Source organism: Aspergillus melleus (genome assembly GCF_016097325.1).
Source record: "Aspergillus melleus strain CBS 546.65 chromosome Unknown contig2, whole genome shotgun sequence".
Taxonomy (NCBI): domain Eukaryota; kingdom Fungi; phylum Ascomycota; class Eurotiomycetes; order Eurotiales; family Aspergillaceae; genus Aspergillus; species Aspergillus melleus.
The window spans coordinates 362,348-379,120 of NW_025763371.1; the positions used below are offsets into that span (position 1 = coordinate 362,348).

General features: G+C 52.7%; 10 protein-coding genes across 10 annotated transcripts; 5 read left to right on the top strand and 5 right to left on the bottom strand.

Annotated features, from left to right (window-relative positions):
* Nucleotides 1-131: 131 nt before the first annotated feature.
* On the bottom strand, nt 132-683 carry LDX57_002973 (DUF4604 domain-containing protein; the record flags this gene model as incomplete). The annotated part of the gene is made up of 1 exon (XM_046084610.1): nt 132-683. One exon carries the CDS (start codon nt 681-683, stop codon nt 132-134), a length of 552 nt encoding a protein of 183 aa, XP_045940573.1.
* A 496-nt stretch (nt 684-1,179) lies between these two features.
* LDX57_002974 (WD repeat PRP19 family protein) lies at nt 1,180-2,863 on the top strand (the record flags this gene model as incomplete). The annotated part of the gene is made up of 5 exons (XM_046084611.1): nt 1,180-1,192; nt 1,253-1,297; nt 1,365-1,809; nt 1,871-2,334; nt 2,400-2,863. 5 exons carry the CDS (start codon nt 1,180-1,182, stop codon nt 2,861-2,863), a joined length of 1,431 nt encoding a protein of 476 aa, XP_045940574.1.
* Nucleotides 2,864-3,041: 178 nt separating this feature from the next.
* LDX57_002975 (putative RING finger domain protein) lies at nt 3,042-4,564 on the top strand (the record flags this gene model as incomplete). The annotated part of the gene is made up of 3 exons (XM_046084612.1): nt 3,042-3,443; nt 3,547-4,356; nt 4,415-4,564. 3 exons carry the CDS (start codon nt 3,042-3,044, stop codon nt 4,562-4,564), a joined length of 1,362 nt encoding a protein of 453 aa, XP_045940575.1.
* A 327-nt stretch (nt 4,565-4,891) lies between these two features.
* MRPL51 (mitochondrial 54S ribosomal protein mL43) lies at nt 4,892-5,746 on the bottom strand. Its single transcript, XM_046084613.1, has 3 exons — nt 5,621-5,746; nt 5,466-5,548; nt 4,892-5,405 (listed from the first exon to the last, which is right to left on the bottom strand). The coding sequence occupies exons 1-3, from the start codon at nt 5,657-5,659 to the stop codon at nt 5,114-5,116; spliced, it is 414 nt and encodes a 137-aa protein (XP_045940576.1). The 5' UTR covers nt 5,660-5,746; the 3' UTR covers nt 4,892-5,113.
* A 284-nt stretch (nt 5,747-6,030) lies between these two features.
* Nucleotides 6,031-7,405, top strand: LDX57_002977 (U1 small nuclear ribonucleoprotein 70 kDa; the record flags this gene model as incomplete). The annotated part of the gene is made up of 4 exons (XM_046084614.1): nt 6,031-6,292; nt 6,361-6,488; nt 6,565-6,661; nt 6,768-7,405. The coding sequence occupies 4 exons, from the start codon at nt 6,031-6,033 to the stop codon at nt 7,403-7,405; spliced, it is 1,125 nt and encodes a 374-aa protein (XP_045940577.1).
* A 1,004-nt stretch (nt 7,406-8,409) lies between these two features.
* Nucleotides 8,410-9,337, bottom strand: MRT4 (ribosome assembly factor MRT4; the record flags this gene model as incomplete). Its single annotated transcript, XM_046084615.1, has 2 exons — nt 8,410-8,953; nt 9,144-9,337. 2 exons carry the CDS (start codon nt 9,335-9,337, stop codon nt 8,410-8,412), a joined length of 738 nt encoding a protein of 245 aa, XP_045940578.1.
* A 234-nt stretch (nt 9,338-9,571) lies between these two features.
* On the top strand, nt 9,572-11,461 carry MDM10 (mitochondrial distribution and morphology protein 10). Its single transcript, XM_046084616.1, has 2 exons — nt 9,572-9,789; nt 9,869-11,461. Exons 1-2 carry the CDS (start codon nt 9,693-9,695, stop codon nt 11,293-11,295), a joined length of 1,524 nt encoding a protein of 507 aa, XP_045940579.1. The 5' UTR covers nt 9,572-9,692; the 3' UTR covers nt 11,296-11,461.
* A 21-nt stretch (nt 11,462-11,482) lies between these two features.
* On the bottom strand, nt 11,483-13,007 carry TPI1 (triose-phosphate isomerase TPI1). Its single transcript, XM_046084617.1, has 6 exons — nt 12,862-13,007; nt 12,443-12,722; nt 12,305-12,379; nt 12,112-12,224; nt 11,801-12,015; nt 11,483-11,738 (listed from the first exon to the last, which is right to left on the bottom strand). The coding sequence occupies exons 1-6, from the start codon at nt 12,897-12,899 to the stop codon at nt 11,710-11,712; spliced, it is 750 nt and encodes a 249-aa protein (XP_045940580.1). The 5' UTR covers nt 12,900-13,007; the 3' UTR covers nt 11,483-11,709.
* A 471-nt stretch (nt 13,008-13,478) lies between these two features.
* On the bottom strand, nt 13,479-15,539 carry LDX57_002981 (uncharacterized protein; the record flags this gene model as incomplete). Its single annotated transcript, XM_046084618.1, has 1 exon — nt 13,479-15,539. The coding sequence occupies one exon, from the start codon at nt 15,537-15,539 to the stop codon at nt 13,479-13,481; it is 2,061 nt and encodes a 686-aa protein (XP_045940581.1).
* A 770-nt stretch (nt 15,540-16,309) lies between these two features.
* LDX57_002982 (uncharacterized protein) lies at nt 16,310-16,621 on the top strand (the record flags this gene model as incomplete). The annotated part of the gene is made up of 1 exon (XM_046084619.1): nt 16,310-16,621. One exon carries the CDS (start codon nt 16,310-16,312, stop codon nt 16,619-16,621), a length of 312 nt encoding a protein of 103 aa, XP_045940582.1.
* Between the last annotated feature and the right edge of the window lie 152 nt (nt 16,622-16,773).

Consider the following 16,773-nt stretch of genomic DNA (forward strand, 5'->3'; position numbering starts at 1 on the left):
ATACTATTCCGGTGGAACTACTGTTTCATTCTCAGTCATTATGACTCAATGAAGCCGGAAGGCAAAGATGGATATTATACACAATTTATATTCTTTTATAGATCTCTATAACACTCCTCGAATATCATTAGTCATGTCTCATCAAACGAGAGCTTGATTTTCTTCTTTTTCTGCTTGGGTTTTCGAGATGCAGGCTCTTTGGGCTGCGTTTCCTCGTTCTCCGCCTCAGGCTTGTCTTCACCAATGACCTTGGCCTGTTTTCGCTTCTTTTGCCCTCCGATTTCTGCTAGATTTTGTTTCGAGGGCCCATCCTTTTCGGTCGTCGGTTGGGTACCGTCGTCAGCCCCAGACGGATTTTCTTTGTCGACCGTCTTTCCCTCAGATGACTCGTCTTCCTTCGGGGCACCGCCGCGAACCAAAGCCTCGTATTCTTCCTTGGAGATTACTTCGTTGCTTTCTTCATCGACATACGTGGGCTCGTCATCATCGCCGTTGTCATCCTTCGGTCGGCGGGGTCGGGAGATGGGCTGTTGGAGGCGGCCGGATGTATCGCCGTATTGACCCTTGAGTTTCTGTAGAAAAGCCGGTTCCTTCGCCTCTGCTTTGGACTTAGTCACGATGATATGGATGAAGGGTGATATAGAGATCATACCGTAGGCGAGGTTCTTCGCATTGTATGACATGGTGCGATAAACAAGTCTGTTAGTCTTTCGGATCAACTCGGCATAGGTATGACCAGTCAAGATATGATTGATACACAAAGGATCGAGTGCTAGTGGAGATGATAAGTAGTAGTCAATTGCTCGTAAGTCCTGTTTCTTTTGCGACTCGACTTGATCAGTGCTTGAGGGATTACACTGCAAGACTCGCGCGTAACTGTGTAATGATAAATGGACCCAACAATTATGGGTGATTAATATCAAGTCGCGGCCAGCATAGCTACAGACACGAGCCGAAGGGACCAACAGACAGAATGGACTCAATTGTAGCTGGCTAGAGGAGTAAATCCGAGTCGGACTCGAGTTGTCGGGAGTTGCCAAGCGATCCGCAATCCAAAGCTCTGCGGCGCGGCTAAACCCAGATCGGGCGGGAGTCGAAAAGTCCAAAGGGCAAGCAAGCTTTCGCGTCAATCCAACCTCCCCTCTCCCCTCTACATCAACCCACCCTGACAACAAAACTATGCTGTGCGCAAGTATGTTATCACTCGCCCCTATTTAATTCGAATTTTCTGCTGACATGGAATTGGTCACAGTTTCGGGAGAGGCACCTCAAGTGCCAGTCGTCTCGCCTAAGAGCGGTATGTTGCAATCTAAAAGAAGCAAGCGTCCGGTCGGCCATTGTCGCAGGGCTGACATCGTATATAGGCAGCCTTTTCGAGAAGCGCCTCATCGAGGCCTACATCGCTGAAAATGGAAAAGACCCTGTGAACGGAGAAGAGCTCTCGACGGAAGACCTGATCGATGTTAAATCCCAGCGCGTTGTCCGACCCCGACCTCCTACGCTCACCTCGATCCCTTCCCTGCTCAACGTGTTCCAAGAAGAATGGGACGCTCTGGCTTTGGAAGCCTACACTCTGCGACAGACCCTGGCACAAACCCGGCAGGAACTCAGCACGGCGCTTTACCAGCATGATGCCGCGGTGCGAGTGGTCGCTCGGTTGACCAAGGAGAGAGACGAGGCCCGTGATGCGCTGTCAAAGGTTACGGTCGGTGCAAGCCGCACCGCCGGTGCTGGTGATGAAGCCATGCAGGTTGACTCAGCTGGACTTCCCGAAGCTGTGTTGGCTCGCATCGATAGCACACAAGCATCGTACGTTGATCTGAAACGGTCTCTACGTGTAGACACATCGCTGATTATTCTTCAATAACAGGCTCTCGAAAACCCGCCGTAAGCGCCCGGTCCCTGAGAACTGGGCCACCAGTGACACCCTTTCCGCATACCAGCCTATCGCGAACTCCGAGCCTCTTTCGGCTGGAGGTAAAGCTTTGTCCATCAACGCCACAGGAGACTTGGCCCTTGTCGGAGGGGCCGACGGAGTTGTCGGTATCTACTCGCTATCTCAGAAACAGGTCGTGCAGAGCTTGCAAGCGAATGGCCCGGTCACCGACGCCGTTTGGGCAGGCGACAAGGCCGTTGTGGCCTCTTCCACGGGCGCTGTGAAGGTGTTCGAGAACGGTGGCGAAGTCGCCAACTTTAGCCTGCATGCGGGTGCGGCCACAGCCATCGCTGTGCATCCCACCGGCGATATTGTTGCCTCTGTTGGGGCCGATAAGAGCTATGTCTTGTATGACTTGTCGACGAATTCCGTGATCACCCAGATCTTCAGTGACGCATGTAAGCATAATCTCCGGTACCTTTATCTTGGAATTCAAGCTGACGATATCTCTTTTCCTTCCCAGCCCTGCTGTCCGTCAAGTTTCACCCCGACGGTCACCTCGTTGCTGCCGGAGGTGTGGACGGACAGATCAAAATTTTCGACATCAAGACTGGCGCGCCTGCCGCCAACTACGCCATGACCAGCCCCGTGAAGTGTCTCTTCTTCTCGGAGAACGGTACCTTCTTGGCGGCTGTGGCGGATAAGTCTACCGCCGTGTCTATCTGGGATCTGCGCAGCTCCCAGGAAGTCAAGGTCCTGGATACGGGCAACCAGATCGACTCGCTCAGCTGGGACTACACCGGACAATTCCTGCTTACCGGCGGGCCCAGCGGGTTGACCGTTCAGCAGTACTCCAAATCCGCCAAGGCGTGGTCGGAGCCATTGCGGAGCGCTGTTCCGGCCGTCGCAGTCAGTTGGGGCGCCGCGGCCCAAAGCATTGTGGCCTTGAATGGCGAGGGAGTGATCACGGTGTTGGGAGGGCAGTAGTAATGGTGATTGATTGATTGATACCTTTCAAAAAATCAAAATTTCCTTATTTGTTCTTATTTGTACTTTTAGCCGCATGTTATCCCTCCGAGAAATCCCAAATGCAAATTCGGTGAATCCAGCCTGTCACTGTGTTCGTTGAGAGAGATCAATAGGCATAAAGGCCGTCACTATTGGTATGGTAGAGATATCACGGGACTCCCAGTCTGACCACCAGCAAGAACAACCCTTTAAACACACCTCATCCCCCTCACCTCCATTTCACCTCCCCCTCAGCATTCCTTGTGACGTGGGCATTTTATCTCTGTCCTTCATCTATAATTGCCGCGGTGGCCAGCTGTTTGTGACAGGGGCGGCATGTCATCTCTCCACCGCATGGACTCGGACCCAAACTCCTCCAGGATTACTACTAATCATGGCCTCCACCAACACTGAGGCTTCCCCGACTCCGCCGGCAACTGCTCTCTTTCCATTTTTCCGCACTCTTCCTCCCTTACCCCCCATTCACTCTTGGTTTTCTAGATCGTCTACTATGAACAACGACTCAGGCGTTCAGTTTGTGGCCGCCCGGCCCCGGAAGGTTGGTTTGCTTGTCTATCTTTCAAAGAAGCGGGGCTTTTCGTACCTTGCCAGCGATAAAGAAAGACCCCAGGAAGGACTGACAAATTGAATGAAACAAACAGCGGAATCATCGAGAGATGTCTGAATCGAATGGTCGTCAGCGACAAAATGCCGAAGCGTCGTCCTCAAGATCCCATCCGCGGCGACCGTCGCCGCCACCAACACCACCGTTACGATATCCCGGCGACGGCCTCGACTTTCGGAGACCTGCGCAGAGCAGCACCCAGGATGCCGTCATAGACCTCACGAATGAGCCCGACTCACCTCCGCAGACATTTCAGCCGCAGGGTACGGGCACGGGGGCTCGTCCGAACACACGACAACCACGACCCCCTCGTTTCGGCAGACCGATCATGACCGAGGTAGTAGACCTGGAAGAAGAGGAGCCGGAACCCAGTGGACAGACACCCAGCTCGCCTGAGGTCCAATTTATAGGATCGTCTGTCCGTCCGCCGCTCGCACGCCCGCGCGAACATAATTTTGGAGCCGACCTCCTACAAATGCTCCATCTTCACGACCCCCGGATCCATGGGGTCCCGCGCCGAGATGTCTTCAGGGAAGAGGTTGCCAGACGAGCACGGCAAATTGCTCGACACCCTCCATTTGACGTGGATGCATTTTGGGTGGGAGGGTCCAGCAGTGCGATCGATCTGACCAATCTCAATCTGGATATGGACTTTATGTTACGAAACCTTACAACGCCGGACAGGGGACCGCCTCCGAATACCTACAAACCACCCAGTCCGGCACCGGAAGGGTTCACAAGAACAGCGGGAGAAGATGAGGTTGTGTGTTGTCCGAACTGCGATGCGGAGCTAGGCGTCGGCGACGAAACAAAACAACAAATCTGGGTGGCAAAGCAATGCGGCCATGTTCGTATCCTCCATGACTTGGTTTCTTCTTGTCGGTCAGTCCTAACTTCTACACTAGGTATACTGTGGCGAATGCGCAACCCATCGATCGAAATCGAGCGCCAAGAAGGCCGCCAGCCAACGAGTCAAGCCCTTCTCCAAATGTCAAGTCTTCGACTGCGGCAAGTCAGTCAGTGCGCCGAAGGCGATGTTCCAAGTCTATCTTTAGAAAAAGATCCGAACTTTCTTCTTAACGCCTTACCATCCTAACGGTTGCATTATTCCGGTGTTCGGGTCGCATCATTACTTTCTCTCCTCTGTTTCGATTAATCACGCTTAGCCACTTTTCTCGATACCCTCATTGCATTTTCTAACTGGTGGACACGAGTCTTATATTATTTCTCTTTCATATGTTACAGGATATCGTACTTATGATTTCGGAGAAAGTTCAGGTAACCAGGAGTTTGGTGTTGATATTCATTTTCCTAGATATCTTAGTTTACAGAAAGACTAGTGGGCTACGATACCTGCTGAATAACACAGACATTTCGAGACCAAATGACACTTCAAAAACACTGTATTTTGTACATTTAATGCCAACCCTTTCAAACAAGAAGGCTAGCGATCTTCCCAGGGAAGACTAGATGAAACACAAACGCAAGATATAAAGGCCCCCATTAGACATAATATGACAAGCTGGAAATGGGTCTCCAGAAAACATAACACCATTGCTGATTTAACCCCGACAAACAAGGATACAAGAAAAAAGTCTCCGCTTTTACACTCTCCGGAGGTCGCCGTGATACGGGGACCAGATGCCACGCACGCTCTCGTTGATACTCGTCACGGGCTTGTTGGTGCGCTTCAGCTTCTCGCCGCTAGCTTCCTTCATCATGACCGCCTTATTGAATATTTGCTCGGGCTCGAGGTTGCGCACACAGACGACCTTCTCGCGGCCGTTGATGTAGTGGCCCTTGACCATGGGGTGCTTGTGCGGTCGGGGGGATACTCGGATCTCGATCTGAGGGTTCTTTTTGGCGAAGGCGGGAAGCTTGTTTTTCAGGAAGCTCCTGTAGACGGGACTATTAGCATAGGGGATCTTGGTTAGGCTCCTGCGAGTGATAACGTACACCATGCCCCGGGAGCTACCTGCCCAGTCGCAGTAGTGGAAATCCAGACGCTTGCATTGTAGAATGAAGGCGCCGACGCCGTTCTGCAGTGAAGAGATGCGTTAGCCCTGCAAAAGCGTATACTTGAGCATTTTCCCAGTGACACGGGATCGTACCTTGGCGGAAGTCACTGTCCGAATCCCTTGAACAGGCATGGTTGGGGTATCTTGGTCGCTTTGATCTCTTGCAACAACCTTCAGTCCAGGAACACCGGGGACTTTTCAACGCCGACGGTTCCGTTGCTCATTGGCTCGCGCCAAGCTCGGCTGCCGCGCCTGGCGGAGGGCAGCCCCGTCGTTAGTTGGCCTGAGGCCGTCCGCCCGGCACTGGAGCCAAGTTAAGTGAGAGCGGACGGCAGAACGCGAAACGAAACTCATCAACTCTTATCCGAAGACAACGAGAAAAGGGTGAAGCATCGACCACCACCAACTAGTTCCTTTCCCCTTATGTGTTTGCAATTTTAGTTTATTCTCGTCTCTATTTTGGCAACCGCTCATCGAAACAGCAAGTTGCTTGAGGGGCCAGGATGACGGACAAACTCCCCCCTCCGTTGCTTGCCCTCTTCCAGCCGCGGCCGCCCCTGCGCTATGTCACTCCCATTGATCGGGCGCCCGAGGACGCAAAGAAGAGTACCATCAGCGGCGTTGCCCAGTTCCTTCCGGAGGCGAAGAAGTTCGAAGAGGAAGCTCCGTACAATGCCACCGACAGCTGGTTGCAGCGCAAGATCCGCCAGAAGGCCGAGGCCAAGGAGAGACTCAACAAGCAGTTGACGGAAGGCCTTGAGCATTGTATGCTCTCCTCCCATGCTTCAGTTAATTGTGTTTTCTTGTGGCTGATCCTTCTAACATCTGTCCAGTTGACCCTTCTGCCGACGCACAGGCTCGAGGCGACCCGTTCAAGACGCTGTTCGTTGCCCGGCTCAGCTACGATGTGAAAGAATCGGACCTGGAACGAGAATTCGGACGCTTTGGACCTATTGAAAGGGTACTGTCCCAGAACGCAAACCATGACGTTCTCTCACACCCCCCATCCCCCAAGAATTGCCACTGACAAATCCAAGATTCGAATCGTTAAAGACAATGTAACTCCGAAGGGCGCTAAGAAGTCACACAAGGGGTATGCGTTCATTGTCTATGAGCGTGAGAAAGATATGAAAGGTATTGCCGCTGTGCTCCCGGGCCGTCTCTTGATTCAAGATGACGCGTCTATCCATCGCAAGGAGTTTTGTTCGCTAACCTACTCCCTTTTTTCGTCTGACTCCAGCTGCCTACAAGGAGACAGATGGTATTCGGATCAAAGACCGTCGCGTCCTGGTGGACGTTGAACGGGGTCGCACTGTCAAGGGCTGGAAGCCTCGCCGATTTGGTGGCGGTCTAGGAGGCCGTGGTTACACCAAGGCTATGCCCTCTCGACCCATTGGACCAGGATCGTTCGGAGCTCCTTCAGGACCTGGCGGATATGGCGGTGGCTTCCGTGGTGGATTCGGTGGTAGAGGAGGCAGAGGAGGTTTCCGTGATCGTGGCTTTGGTGGCCCCCGTGGCGGTGTTGGATACCAAGGTGGTCGTGGCGGATTTGGCGGACAGGCTCCCCCCAACGCACCTTCTGGACCTGGTGGTGGGCGAAGTGGTGGCTTTGGCCGACACGACCGCGACCGAGGCGCAACTGGAAGCAACCGTGAACCTATCAGACCTAGGGATAGCTATGGCGACCGCGATCGACGGGACCATGACCGCGACCGTGACGGTGACCGACACAGAGACCGCGACAGGGATAGCTACCGCTACCGGGACCGGGATCGCGACCGTGACCGTGACAGGTATGGAGGTCGTGAGGACTACGGACGGAAGAGATATCACGAAGACGATGCCTATGATGACCCTCGCGCCAAGAGAAGATACTGAGAGTTCCTTGATATTACGACGGGGTTCTCTTCCCATTCCAGTACTCAAAAAACATGGTATGCTGGTGGGTATTTGATTGATCGTGACTTCTATTCTTTTTTTCTCCCTCATCGTCCTTGATGGCAATGGGTAAGGCAAACGGAAAACTCAACAATCAAGCCAGGGTTACGAATTCAACTGCACCTACTTACAATAGTCCAAGTGTCATGCACCGTCTGTCCGTCCATTACACACGAGGGCTCTCTCTATGCGTCATTTGGCCAACACAAAGCATGATGTCTTGAAGGATATCATACAGGCAAGGACTTGATTGCGACGCGACCCCTTCTTGAATCTCCGTCATGTTCTTATTCTATCTCCTTTTTCTTTTTCTCTTGTTTTCCCGTTTTCGCTATCTCTTCCAAGGGTTCATGATACTCTTGAGGGGTAAGTATGTACTTTAGGTAGTTCAGCATTTCTTTTGTTTTTCTGGCGGAAATAATGGTGGGATTCCATGGATGTTCAGAGGTAAGAAGATCAGGTAAGGTTTTTTTCTTTCCAGAAACAATGACCGATGCCAGACATCTTCGTATGGGCTGTAAATCAAGGTAATGAATTATTCGAGGTGCTTTTATTTCTTTGATTAAGATTTGATATTTCTTGGTTTGCAGTTTGCAGCAAGAACGTAGATGACACTTTCGCCTTGTCTATCTCGATAGTCCTAGTCCCTAGATAATTTCCTTTTTTTTGTCTGGTATCCATCTGAGTCCGTGTCATACGCTCATCAACCCAAAGGTCTCAACCACCCCCAGCACACAAGATCAAAGGCACAAATGAACCTGAAAATCCGAAATAGTATCGAGATAAGATAATTTCAAAGAAATGTAGAAAGAAAGGCGCCTAAACCTAACTCCATGAAATGCCCAGGGGATTTCGTTTAAACTGATAAAAGAAAAGGGCAAAAGAAAACCGAAACCAAAGCGTAAACTTTTCCTCCATGAAAATTTTCTTCTTTTGTATCCCCTTCACTGACCATCCACATCCATACCTCCCTCCAGAAGCTTCACCTCGCCGGAAGCCCGAGTCCATTGCGCCTTCAACGCGACGTGGAACTCGGAGCTCACGACACCAAACATCTTCAATAACGTCGTCTGTCGCGAATCCAGAGTCTCGCCCTCGCGGCAGATCGGGAACGACTCCTGTCCCTCCGTCAACTCCAGCATGACCTTCCCCTTGACCAGACGCGTGGGGACGCCCAGTTTCCGCAGCTCGGGCTCGATGGTGTGGCTGACGGGTTCGTCCTCGGAGGCGGGCAGGTCTCCGCCGCGCGAGTAGACCAGGCCGTTGGGCAGGCTGAAGGAGCGGGTGCTGACGGTGCCGGCGCGCGCGAAGTCCAGCGGCCGGAAATTCTCGAAGTACTCGATCACGGACTGCGGGTCGCGCGAGGTGAAGAGCAGACCGACGGCGCCGGTCAGGTGGGGGGCGAGCTTGTGCAGGTTCGTGGCGGCTTCGGATTCGGGGTTGTGGCCGAGGGCGACAGCCATGACTTTGGTTTTGCCGAAGAAGAGACTAGTTGGGTGTTAGAATTTCGTTCGGTTATGGATTGTAGCTCGGGCGGTTTTCTTGAACAGCAATTGTCTTGAATACTCTCCCCTCCCCTAGCAAATGCCATATAATTTGATATGAATGGAGGAGAGATCGTATAGAAGAATGTGACCGCGGGGGAAGTGGAATGTATCTCGTGGATAAGGAAACTCACCGGCTGTCGGCAAACTCAGTGCGCACATCCTTCAGGTAGGTGTTTCGCATGTTGTTCACGTCAAAGACGAACAGGTGCTCATAGTTCTCGACGGCCTCGCGGATATTGGCATACAGCCGTCTCGTCTGTTCCTTGTGCGATTTTTTGGCGGTCTTCGACTCGTGGACGACTCTGGCACGCTTGGAGCGAGGCATTGTAAATGTGAAATTTACAAAAAACTTGAAGATTATAAGAAAAAGGCTCAAATGTTATAACCACCCGGGATGCTGGATGGAGGGGAAGTATATACAGCCGCGGAGAAAAAAAGTCGACGCTCGGAGAGATCGAAATACAATTATTTTTTTTCTTCGCTGATAACAGCCGGATTATCGTTGATGCGGGGCTTATCCGATCCGCACCCCATCCCGTATGGGGAAATGAGCTGAGGAGGAGCGAATTGTTCTTTATCCATCTCTCTCAATTTTACTCGGTCTTAACTTTTCAGTATGTGTGGTGCTGGGTGCCTGCATACTAACTTGATATTATAAAGCTGGGTCGTCGTTACCAACAATGCTCGATTTCATGGACTACATCCAACTCGCCTTCGCCGAGGCAACGGAGTGGAATCGCGACAATTCGTACTCGTCGCTCACGGCCACCGCGCAGTGTATGTGAACAATTGATTCATAACCGGCTTCCTTGATGGCCTATTCCAATCTGGGGCTTATCTAACTGTCCGGACCTAGCGCTCCTTGACTTTACGACTCCCGAACGCCTGCGCGTCCACCTTTCCTCCCTATCCACCCCACACTTCGCAACGAGTTACACCCTCGGCACCGTAGGCTTGATCGATGGCTCCGTGTCGTATCTCTACAGCACGGTGCCGTTCGACAACACCCCCAGCCGAAGTGCGCTGATCCCTCTCCGCAAACTCGCCCCGGGATATCGCCAAGTGCAGGCCCCCGTCGCCCCCGTCGAAAATTGGGGATGGGACTCGATCCTCGATGGCGCGCAATCCGGCTCGAAACAGCCCTCAGCTTTATCAACTCCTCTCGCGCAAAAGGCCACCCTCCTCAATGCCACCCTTCACCTCCCTCCCCCGACAACCCTCAATGCGCTCTTCCTGCGCCGCATCTCGCCCACGATGCAGCTCACCTTGGCCGTCTGCTCGACGCGAGGCCCGCCCTTGTCCAAATCCGCACCACAGGCTTCCCTCCTGACGCAGCTGTCCCACGACACGGGCAAATACAGCAACGAGTACCTTTTCAGCACCGACAACGCGCTCTTCGGCTGGCGCGGACTATGGAACTTCGGCCCCGACCCGCGCACCTCGAAGGGTGATGCTGCCTCGCCGCGTCTCTCGCTGCTCTCCGCCGGCGCAGAGGCCTACTATTCCCCCGTCTCCTCGCTGATCGGCATGTCTACCGGCTTGCGATTCAGCACGCTTCCAGCTGCCACGGACCTTCCGTCCTCCGTGACATCTACATCTATACCTTCGACAACTCCCTCTTCCTCCACCAACACCCCAACCACAACCAGCAACACCAACAATAACAACAACGCCCACCCCATCTCCACCTTCCCCTACACACTAACCCTAACCCTCACCCCCCTCACCGGCTCCCTCTCAACGACGTACTCCCTCCGCGCATCCCCAAACCTCGCCTTCAGCTCCCGCTTCGGCTTCAACGTCTACAGCTGGGAAAGCGAAATGGTAGCAGGCTGCGAACTGTGGCGCCGCAGTCCAACCCGCAACACCAAGGATGATCCAAACTGGGACGGTCTAGAATGGGCCCGTCGGAAGATGCGCACCTGGGACGATCCGCCCTCCTCTTCCTCTTCCCTTTCCCATCACCCTGGACCTGAACCCGAACCCTCAACCTCCCCAACAATCTCGAACATCACCCCCCACGGCGAAGAAAAAGAAGAAGAAGCGAACGGCTCGGTGCTGAAGATACGGGTTGACCAGTCGTGGAATGTACGCCTTCTATGGGAGGGTCGAGTGAAGGAGCTATTGGTTAGTGCGGGGGTTGGGTTAGGACCGAGTTCGTTTTCTTCGTCGTCTTCTTCATGGGCGAGTTCGAATGGGTCGTCGGGACAGAGTGGTGGGGGAGGAGGACCTGGGAAGTCGTATTGGAGGGGAGTGGGGGTTTCGGTGTTGTATTCTTCTTGAACCCTTCAAGCTCTACGGAGTGGATAGTGAGTGGAGTTGTAGGTGATTGATCTGAATGTAGAGAGGAGAGGAGAGAAAATGAGGTATGATGTATATGAAGTGGGAATTTTATCTGTATATATAGATAGTTATAGTGTTTTGATATAGAAATAGTACTTATTACCCCGAAAGTATGGACGTATAAAACGTTGAAAAGTTAAGTTCATTAAATTGCATTCATGGTATGTAAATTCTGAACTCGTTATAACCATTTTGGACATTTATACATGACTAAACGTGAATTTGCCTTGTCAGGCAAAGCCAGGGTATCCTAGCAAAGTCGAAATCTGTCTTTCAAGACTCGGCTACCAGCCGGCTAATATCTGCTGGCAATCGGTTGCTCATTGAGTACTAATAAGTCCGACTTTTGTTTGTTTACAGACGGGCGTTGATGATGTCGACGACTGCGATTAGGATTAATATATGACCGACGGCGATATTGGACATAAAAGGGTAGAGAACTTACAGGCAGGCTTCAAGCTGGCACCGCCAACCAGGAAACCATCGACGTCGGGCTCCTGGGCGAGCTCACGGCAGTTCTTCTCGCTGACGGAGCCGCCGTAGATGACGCGGGTGTTGTCGGCAGCCTCGGCGGAGATGGTCTCGTTCAGCCACTTGCGGATAGCGGCGTGGACCTCCTGCGCCTGCTGGGTGGTAGCGACCTTGCCGGTACCGATGGCCCTGGGGAATGACGTTAGCTCTAGTCTGACATACATCGCAGCCCCTTCTCGGGTGAGGCTGTGGGCAAAACAAGGACAAGACAGGGCATCTACTCACCAGACGGGCTCGTAGGCGATGACAACCTTCTCCCACTGCTCCTTGGAGAGCTCCTTAGCGGCAGCGTTGAGCTGCTTGGTAACGACCTCGATGGTCTTACCGGCATCACGCTCCTGTAGATCGGGGTATTAGCACCAACGTTGCATATTCCAACCCCTCTTTTGTGTCTGAGGGGTGGAGCACGTGAACATACCTCCAGAGTCTCACCGATGCAGAAAATAACGCTAACGCCACCGGCAACAGCAGCCTTGACCTTACGGGCAATGAACTAGTTCTCAATTAGCACACCGAGCGACCCTCACCTCTTCCTCGCTCAGTAGATCAAACATACCTCGTCGGACTCCTTCAGGATAACACGACGCTCGCTGTGTCCAATGATGGTCCAGTTGATCTTAGCGTCCTTGAGCTGGTCCACGGAGATTTCACCAGTGAAAGCACCGTTGGGCTTGTCGAAGACGTTCTGGGAAGCCACGCCGATCTTCTCGTTGGCGACCTGGCGAGCGAGAAGCAGGTAGAGGGCGGGAGGGGAGATGACGACCTCGGACGACGGGTCGAGCTTGGAGTCGTTGAGGTTCTTGATGATGCCGGTAATGCTTTCCGCAGTACCGTTCCTGTATTGAGCAAGAAAGAAAAGAGGATTCGGTCAGTAATTGGAAGGTTTGGTGGGTGGATAGGATACGGCCATAGGATGGCGTTTATTTTTTTCAGGGGAGGTAGCAACTGCGGGGCAGTGGTGAGGAAAGCTCGTACATCTTGAAGTTACCACCGATGAAGAATTGGCGAGGCATTTTGGTAATGTGATTGAGATAGTGTCGGAGAGACGGGGGGAGAGGTCGAGGAAGTATGGTGTGGGATAATGTGCAGAAGATTGGAGAGGGAAAGTAGCCGGTTAATAAAAGAGAGAGAAGAAGGAAAGGAAAGGAAGAGAAGAGGGACGATGACGAAAAGAAGGCCCGAGGATCCAGGCAGCGATGGTGGGGCAGGCGAGACGAGAGGGAAACTCTGGCGGGGCTTATCGATAAGTCACGGACTCCCGGGCAGAGAATGCGCTGTCACTGCATATCCTCTTCTGTTTCCTCCCACCTACGGAGTATCACTACTTGCTTAGATAGGCGGGACGGTTTCACCTTGAACATCTCCTCTTATCTTCTGGACATCATTGTGTTCGTACATCATTACATTGCATTTTTGTTGCTAAACCCCCGAAAGTATACAGCCCCGTCCTATGACGTTATTCCTGTGTACCCACCAAACCCCCAAACCCCCAACCGCGCCGGGAAAACCAACTATGAAAAAGCCTCGAAACAACGGAGGAAAACAGAATACAATAGAAAAAAAAATTGAGTAAGAAAATTGAAGATCCCAAATCACAGAGCATCGCGTAGATAGTACCGACGAGGATAGAAACCACCCGACTCGCGCATCGACATGCATCGGTTCAGGTAACGGGCCTCGTCCAGACGGTCATCGAGCATTTGCGTGCGATAATCAACCAATTTCTCTCTGCGCTCAACCCTCGCTTCTCGGTCGTCCAGAATTCGGGTTCGAATATCGTTGCGGGCCCGCAGACCGCGATACTTTTCGTCATAGGCCACCATGTCGAAGTTGTCGGAAGCGCTATGGATAATTTTCGGCCGATCCCGGGCTGGTCGGGCGACTTCCCGAGTGTGCACCTTCGATAGCCGGTTGGTGCTGTTTTTGCTCTCCGCCGGGACCACATCGATGTAGCCGGCTGGGTACTTGGTGCGACCGTTCCTGCCTTCCACTCCGGTCTTGGAGTGTTTTCGATAATGCGTTCGGTAAACGGGCTCTTGGCGTCGTGACTTGGATGAGTGTCGCCGAAAGAGACTGCCGCGCCAGGGCTGCGCCTTGCCGTGGAGGTCGGCATCGCCTTCATGCACTCCTCCGTCGTCTTCCTCCCCAGAGGAGCCGTCGGTGATTGAACTGAGGTCCTCCTCGTCGAGAAATATCGACTCGTCGTCTCCTATGCTGCTGTTTTCCGGTCCCCATTCGTGCTCCGCTTCCGGCACATTGGGGGCCCTAGGTATAGCTGCATGATTTGGGACAGCGCCGTGATTTGGGATACCTGCGTGAGCCGGAATGGGACCATGGCCAGGGACGCCTCCTTGGCGAGGAAGACCACCTTGATGAGGGAGACCGCCTTGACGAGGAATATCGCCATGCTGAGGGATACCTCCTTGGTGAGGGATACCTCCATGGCCAGAAAGACCTCCATGAGCGGCGTTGACCCGGGCAAAGTTTTCCTTGCTCAGGCGTTGTTGATTCAAGTGCTGAGCAAACAGGTTCTGAGCGGAGTTCGATCCTTGTGCCTGGCGAGGTGTGTTCATGTTCGTGTTCATATCCGCTGGGAAGCCGCCCATGCCCTGTTGCAAGATCTCAATCTCTGGGCCTTTGCTCGGTACCGACTTGGAGTTGTTAAGAAACTCTGGCTGTTGGTGGACGGCAGCTGGCATGCCGCGTGGCAAAGAGGCTTGATGAACTTGGTTCATCTGTGGCCGTATCCCCGCTGGGTGTCCTTGAGGATGGTTCAGTTGAGCTTGTGAAGGCATCTGTTGTTGAAATTGTGGGTGTAGTTGTTGTTGTTGCTGTTGAGCGGGTTGGTTAACCATGCCAGGTGTCTGCCCTTGCTGCATCCCAGCTCTTGCCAAATGAGCGCTCTTCATGAAATCATGACTCGCTTGCTGTTGTTCACCACGAGCCAATAGCTCTTCCACATTCGTTGTGGGCTTGTCCTTAGCCGTGAACGGCAACCCCGAGTTCTCAACCCCGATATTAAGAGTCTTGGGGTTGGGATGAGCCGTGTCGACGGGCTTTCTCATGAGGATGACATCCATCGAGACCGTTTCATAATCACCCCGTCGAGAATTCTTACCCTTGAATGGCTTCTCATCTTCGTTCACATAGACGCAGGTCCATTCGAACCGCGGGTCACTTTGTCGGTGCTCGTTAATCAACTGATCCACATGTGTCCGCCTCAGCTTCTTCAGTGTCTGGTACTGCTGGGCACTGGACAGCTTCTTGCCCTTCCTCTGCACCATCTTAATGAGGTCTGGTTGACTCAGGTGCATTCTGGTCCGTTCGGCATGGCTCCACGTGGGCTTTTGGCCGGGAGGCACGTCGGCCTTGAAGAAGGTATACCCCACATATTGTGCTGGCACCCGTACCTCGAAGTCTTTGTGGGGGGTGAAGCTTCGGGCCTTCTGGTCGTTGGCAGCAGCGAGGTTGGTGGCATTCATACGAAGACGGGCCATCTCGTCAGCCAGCTGTGCGGGGTTGACGGGAGCAGGCGTGTGAGGGTGTTGAGGGTGGAACGCCCGAGGGACTTCGGTCGGATGAATGGCCTGGTGGCCAGGTGGATGATGCATAGGAGGCACTGGAGGCATCATGTCTTGATTGATGACGGCCATGTTGCCTCAAGAGATGACTTCTCAGTGGAGAAGATTGAAGAACAACAACAACAGAAGATGGTATTAGATCTGGACTATGAAAGCTGACGATGTCTTATATAAGAAAAGAGAAGTAAGACAGCCCAAGCGGGTTTAAGATGTTTGCAACAGAGACAAAAACTAAAAACAATAACCGTGTGCACAGAAAATGGTGGGGAACAAAGAGAGATAATACCCAGAAGGGAGAGACCGATCCAGCGGGGGGGTGAGCCAACTTTTTGAATCGATAAGAGTCATACTAGGCAGCTATTCAGCATGGAATCGTCCAGTCAGTAAAAGATGTTTCAGGACGTGAAGATCCCTGTTGCTTTCTGCCTTGCGAATCAGTGGGATTGGTCGAGTACCTAGACGCCCAGGATCCGAGAGGAGGTCAGAACTCAGGACCAAGGGCCATGAAAGAACAGTCCATTGGAGCCATCGCTGCCGATGATTGGACCGGCGCCATTAGAAATAAGAAGTGAAGCTCTCAAGTCCGATTAAAATGGGGGTGAAAGGGTGAAAGACCTGCCTCGGTGCCCGTTCACACGAGGGTAGACAGGGCGCAGAAGATGCCCGGGCACTGCAGGCAGTGAGGCTATCAGTCAGAGGGGAGTATCGAGAGGGATTTTTTTCTTTTCTCAGGGAAGAAAAATAAAGGATTCTGATTTTTGCCCTTCTTGCTTTTTGATTTGCCCCCTTGTAGCGCCCCCGAATGATGTAGAGGCAGACCTCAGCCGCGATCCAGGGGGGCTATGCGTAGCGTCCAGGATAGCCACCCTCCATCACGAGGGGAAGAAAAAGAAAAGAAAGGAAAGAAAAATTACTCCGTACACGAAAGAACAGAGGAATATGAGTCAGCCACAGGTGAAAAGGCCAGAGAAGCGAGAGGCTGGGTTCGCAGTCTGAAAAAAGAAAAGAAGAGAGCAGCTATGATGGTGTTGGGGCCAAAATGTCATCATCATCGTGGTACTCTTCAAGAGGAAACAAGCACCCCAACTGTGTCACCCCGGCTGCATGTGGCCGATGGGGATTCCTTCTGTTCATGCAGTGAAGTTGTAGCCTAGTCACTGGGCATGCAATATGCATCGACTGCTCCGCATGCTCTCAGATTGCCCTGAGCCGTCAGGGAGCATCCTTTGCCAGCTCGGGGGCTTGGCAAGAAATGACTTAACTTCAGCCATTGAATTGATTGAAATGTAAGAGCCGCGCAGTTGGT

Bases quoted from the DNA above. Each gene is read 5' to 3' on its own strand.
- MRPL51 (XM_046084613.1), bottom strand. From the start codon at position 5,659: ATGCCTGTTCAAGGGATTCGGACAGTGACTTCCGCCAAG. The intron at 5,549-5,620 runs GTACGATCCCGT...TCTTCACTGCAG, and splicing joins GGACAGTGACTTCCGCCAAG to AACGGCGTCGGCGCCTTCAT. The intron at 5,406-5,465 runs GTACGTTATCAC...TCCCGTCTACAG, and splicing joins GGTAGCTCCCGGGGCATGGT to GAGCTTCCTGAAAAACAAGC.
- MDM10 (XM_046084616.1), top strand. From the start codon at position 9,693: ATGCTCGATTTCATGGACTACATCCAACTCGCCTTCGCCGAGGCAACG. The intron at 9,790-9,868 runs GTATGTGAACAA...GTCCGGACCTAG, and splicing joins GCTCACGGCCACCGCGCAGT to CGCTCCTTGACTTTACGACT.
- TPI1 (XM_046084617.1), bottom strand. From the start codon at position 12,899: ATGCCTCGCCAATTCTTCATCGGTGGTAACTTCAAGAT. The intron at 12,380-12,442 runs GTATGTTTGATC...ATTGAGAACTAG, and splicing joins TCCTGAAGGAGTCCGACGAG to TTCATTGCCCGTAAGGTCAA. The intron at 12,016-12,111 runs GTGAGTAGATGC...GTCATTCCCCAG, and splicing joins ATCGCCTACGAGCCCGTCTG to GGCCATCGGTACCGGCAAGG.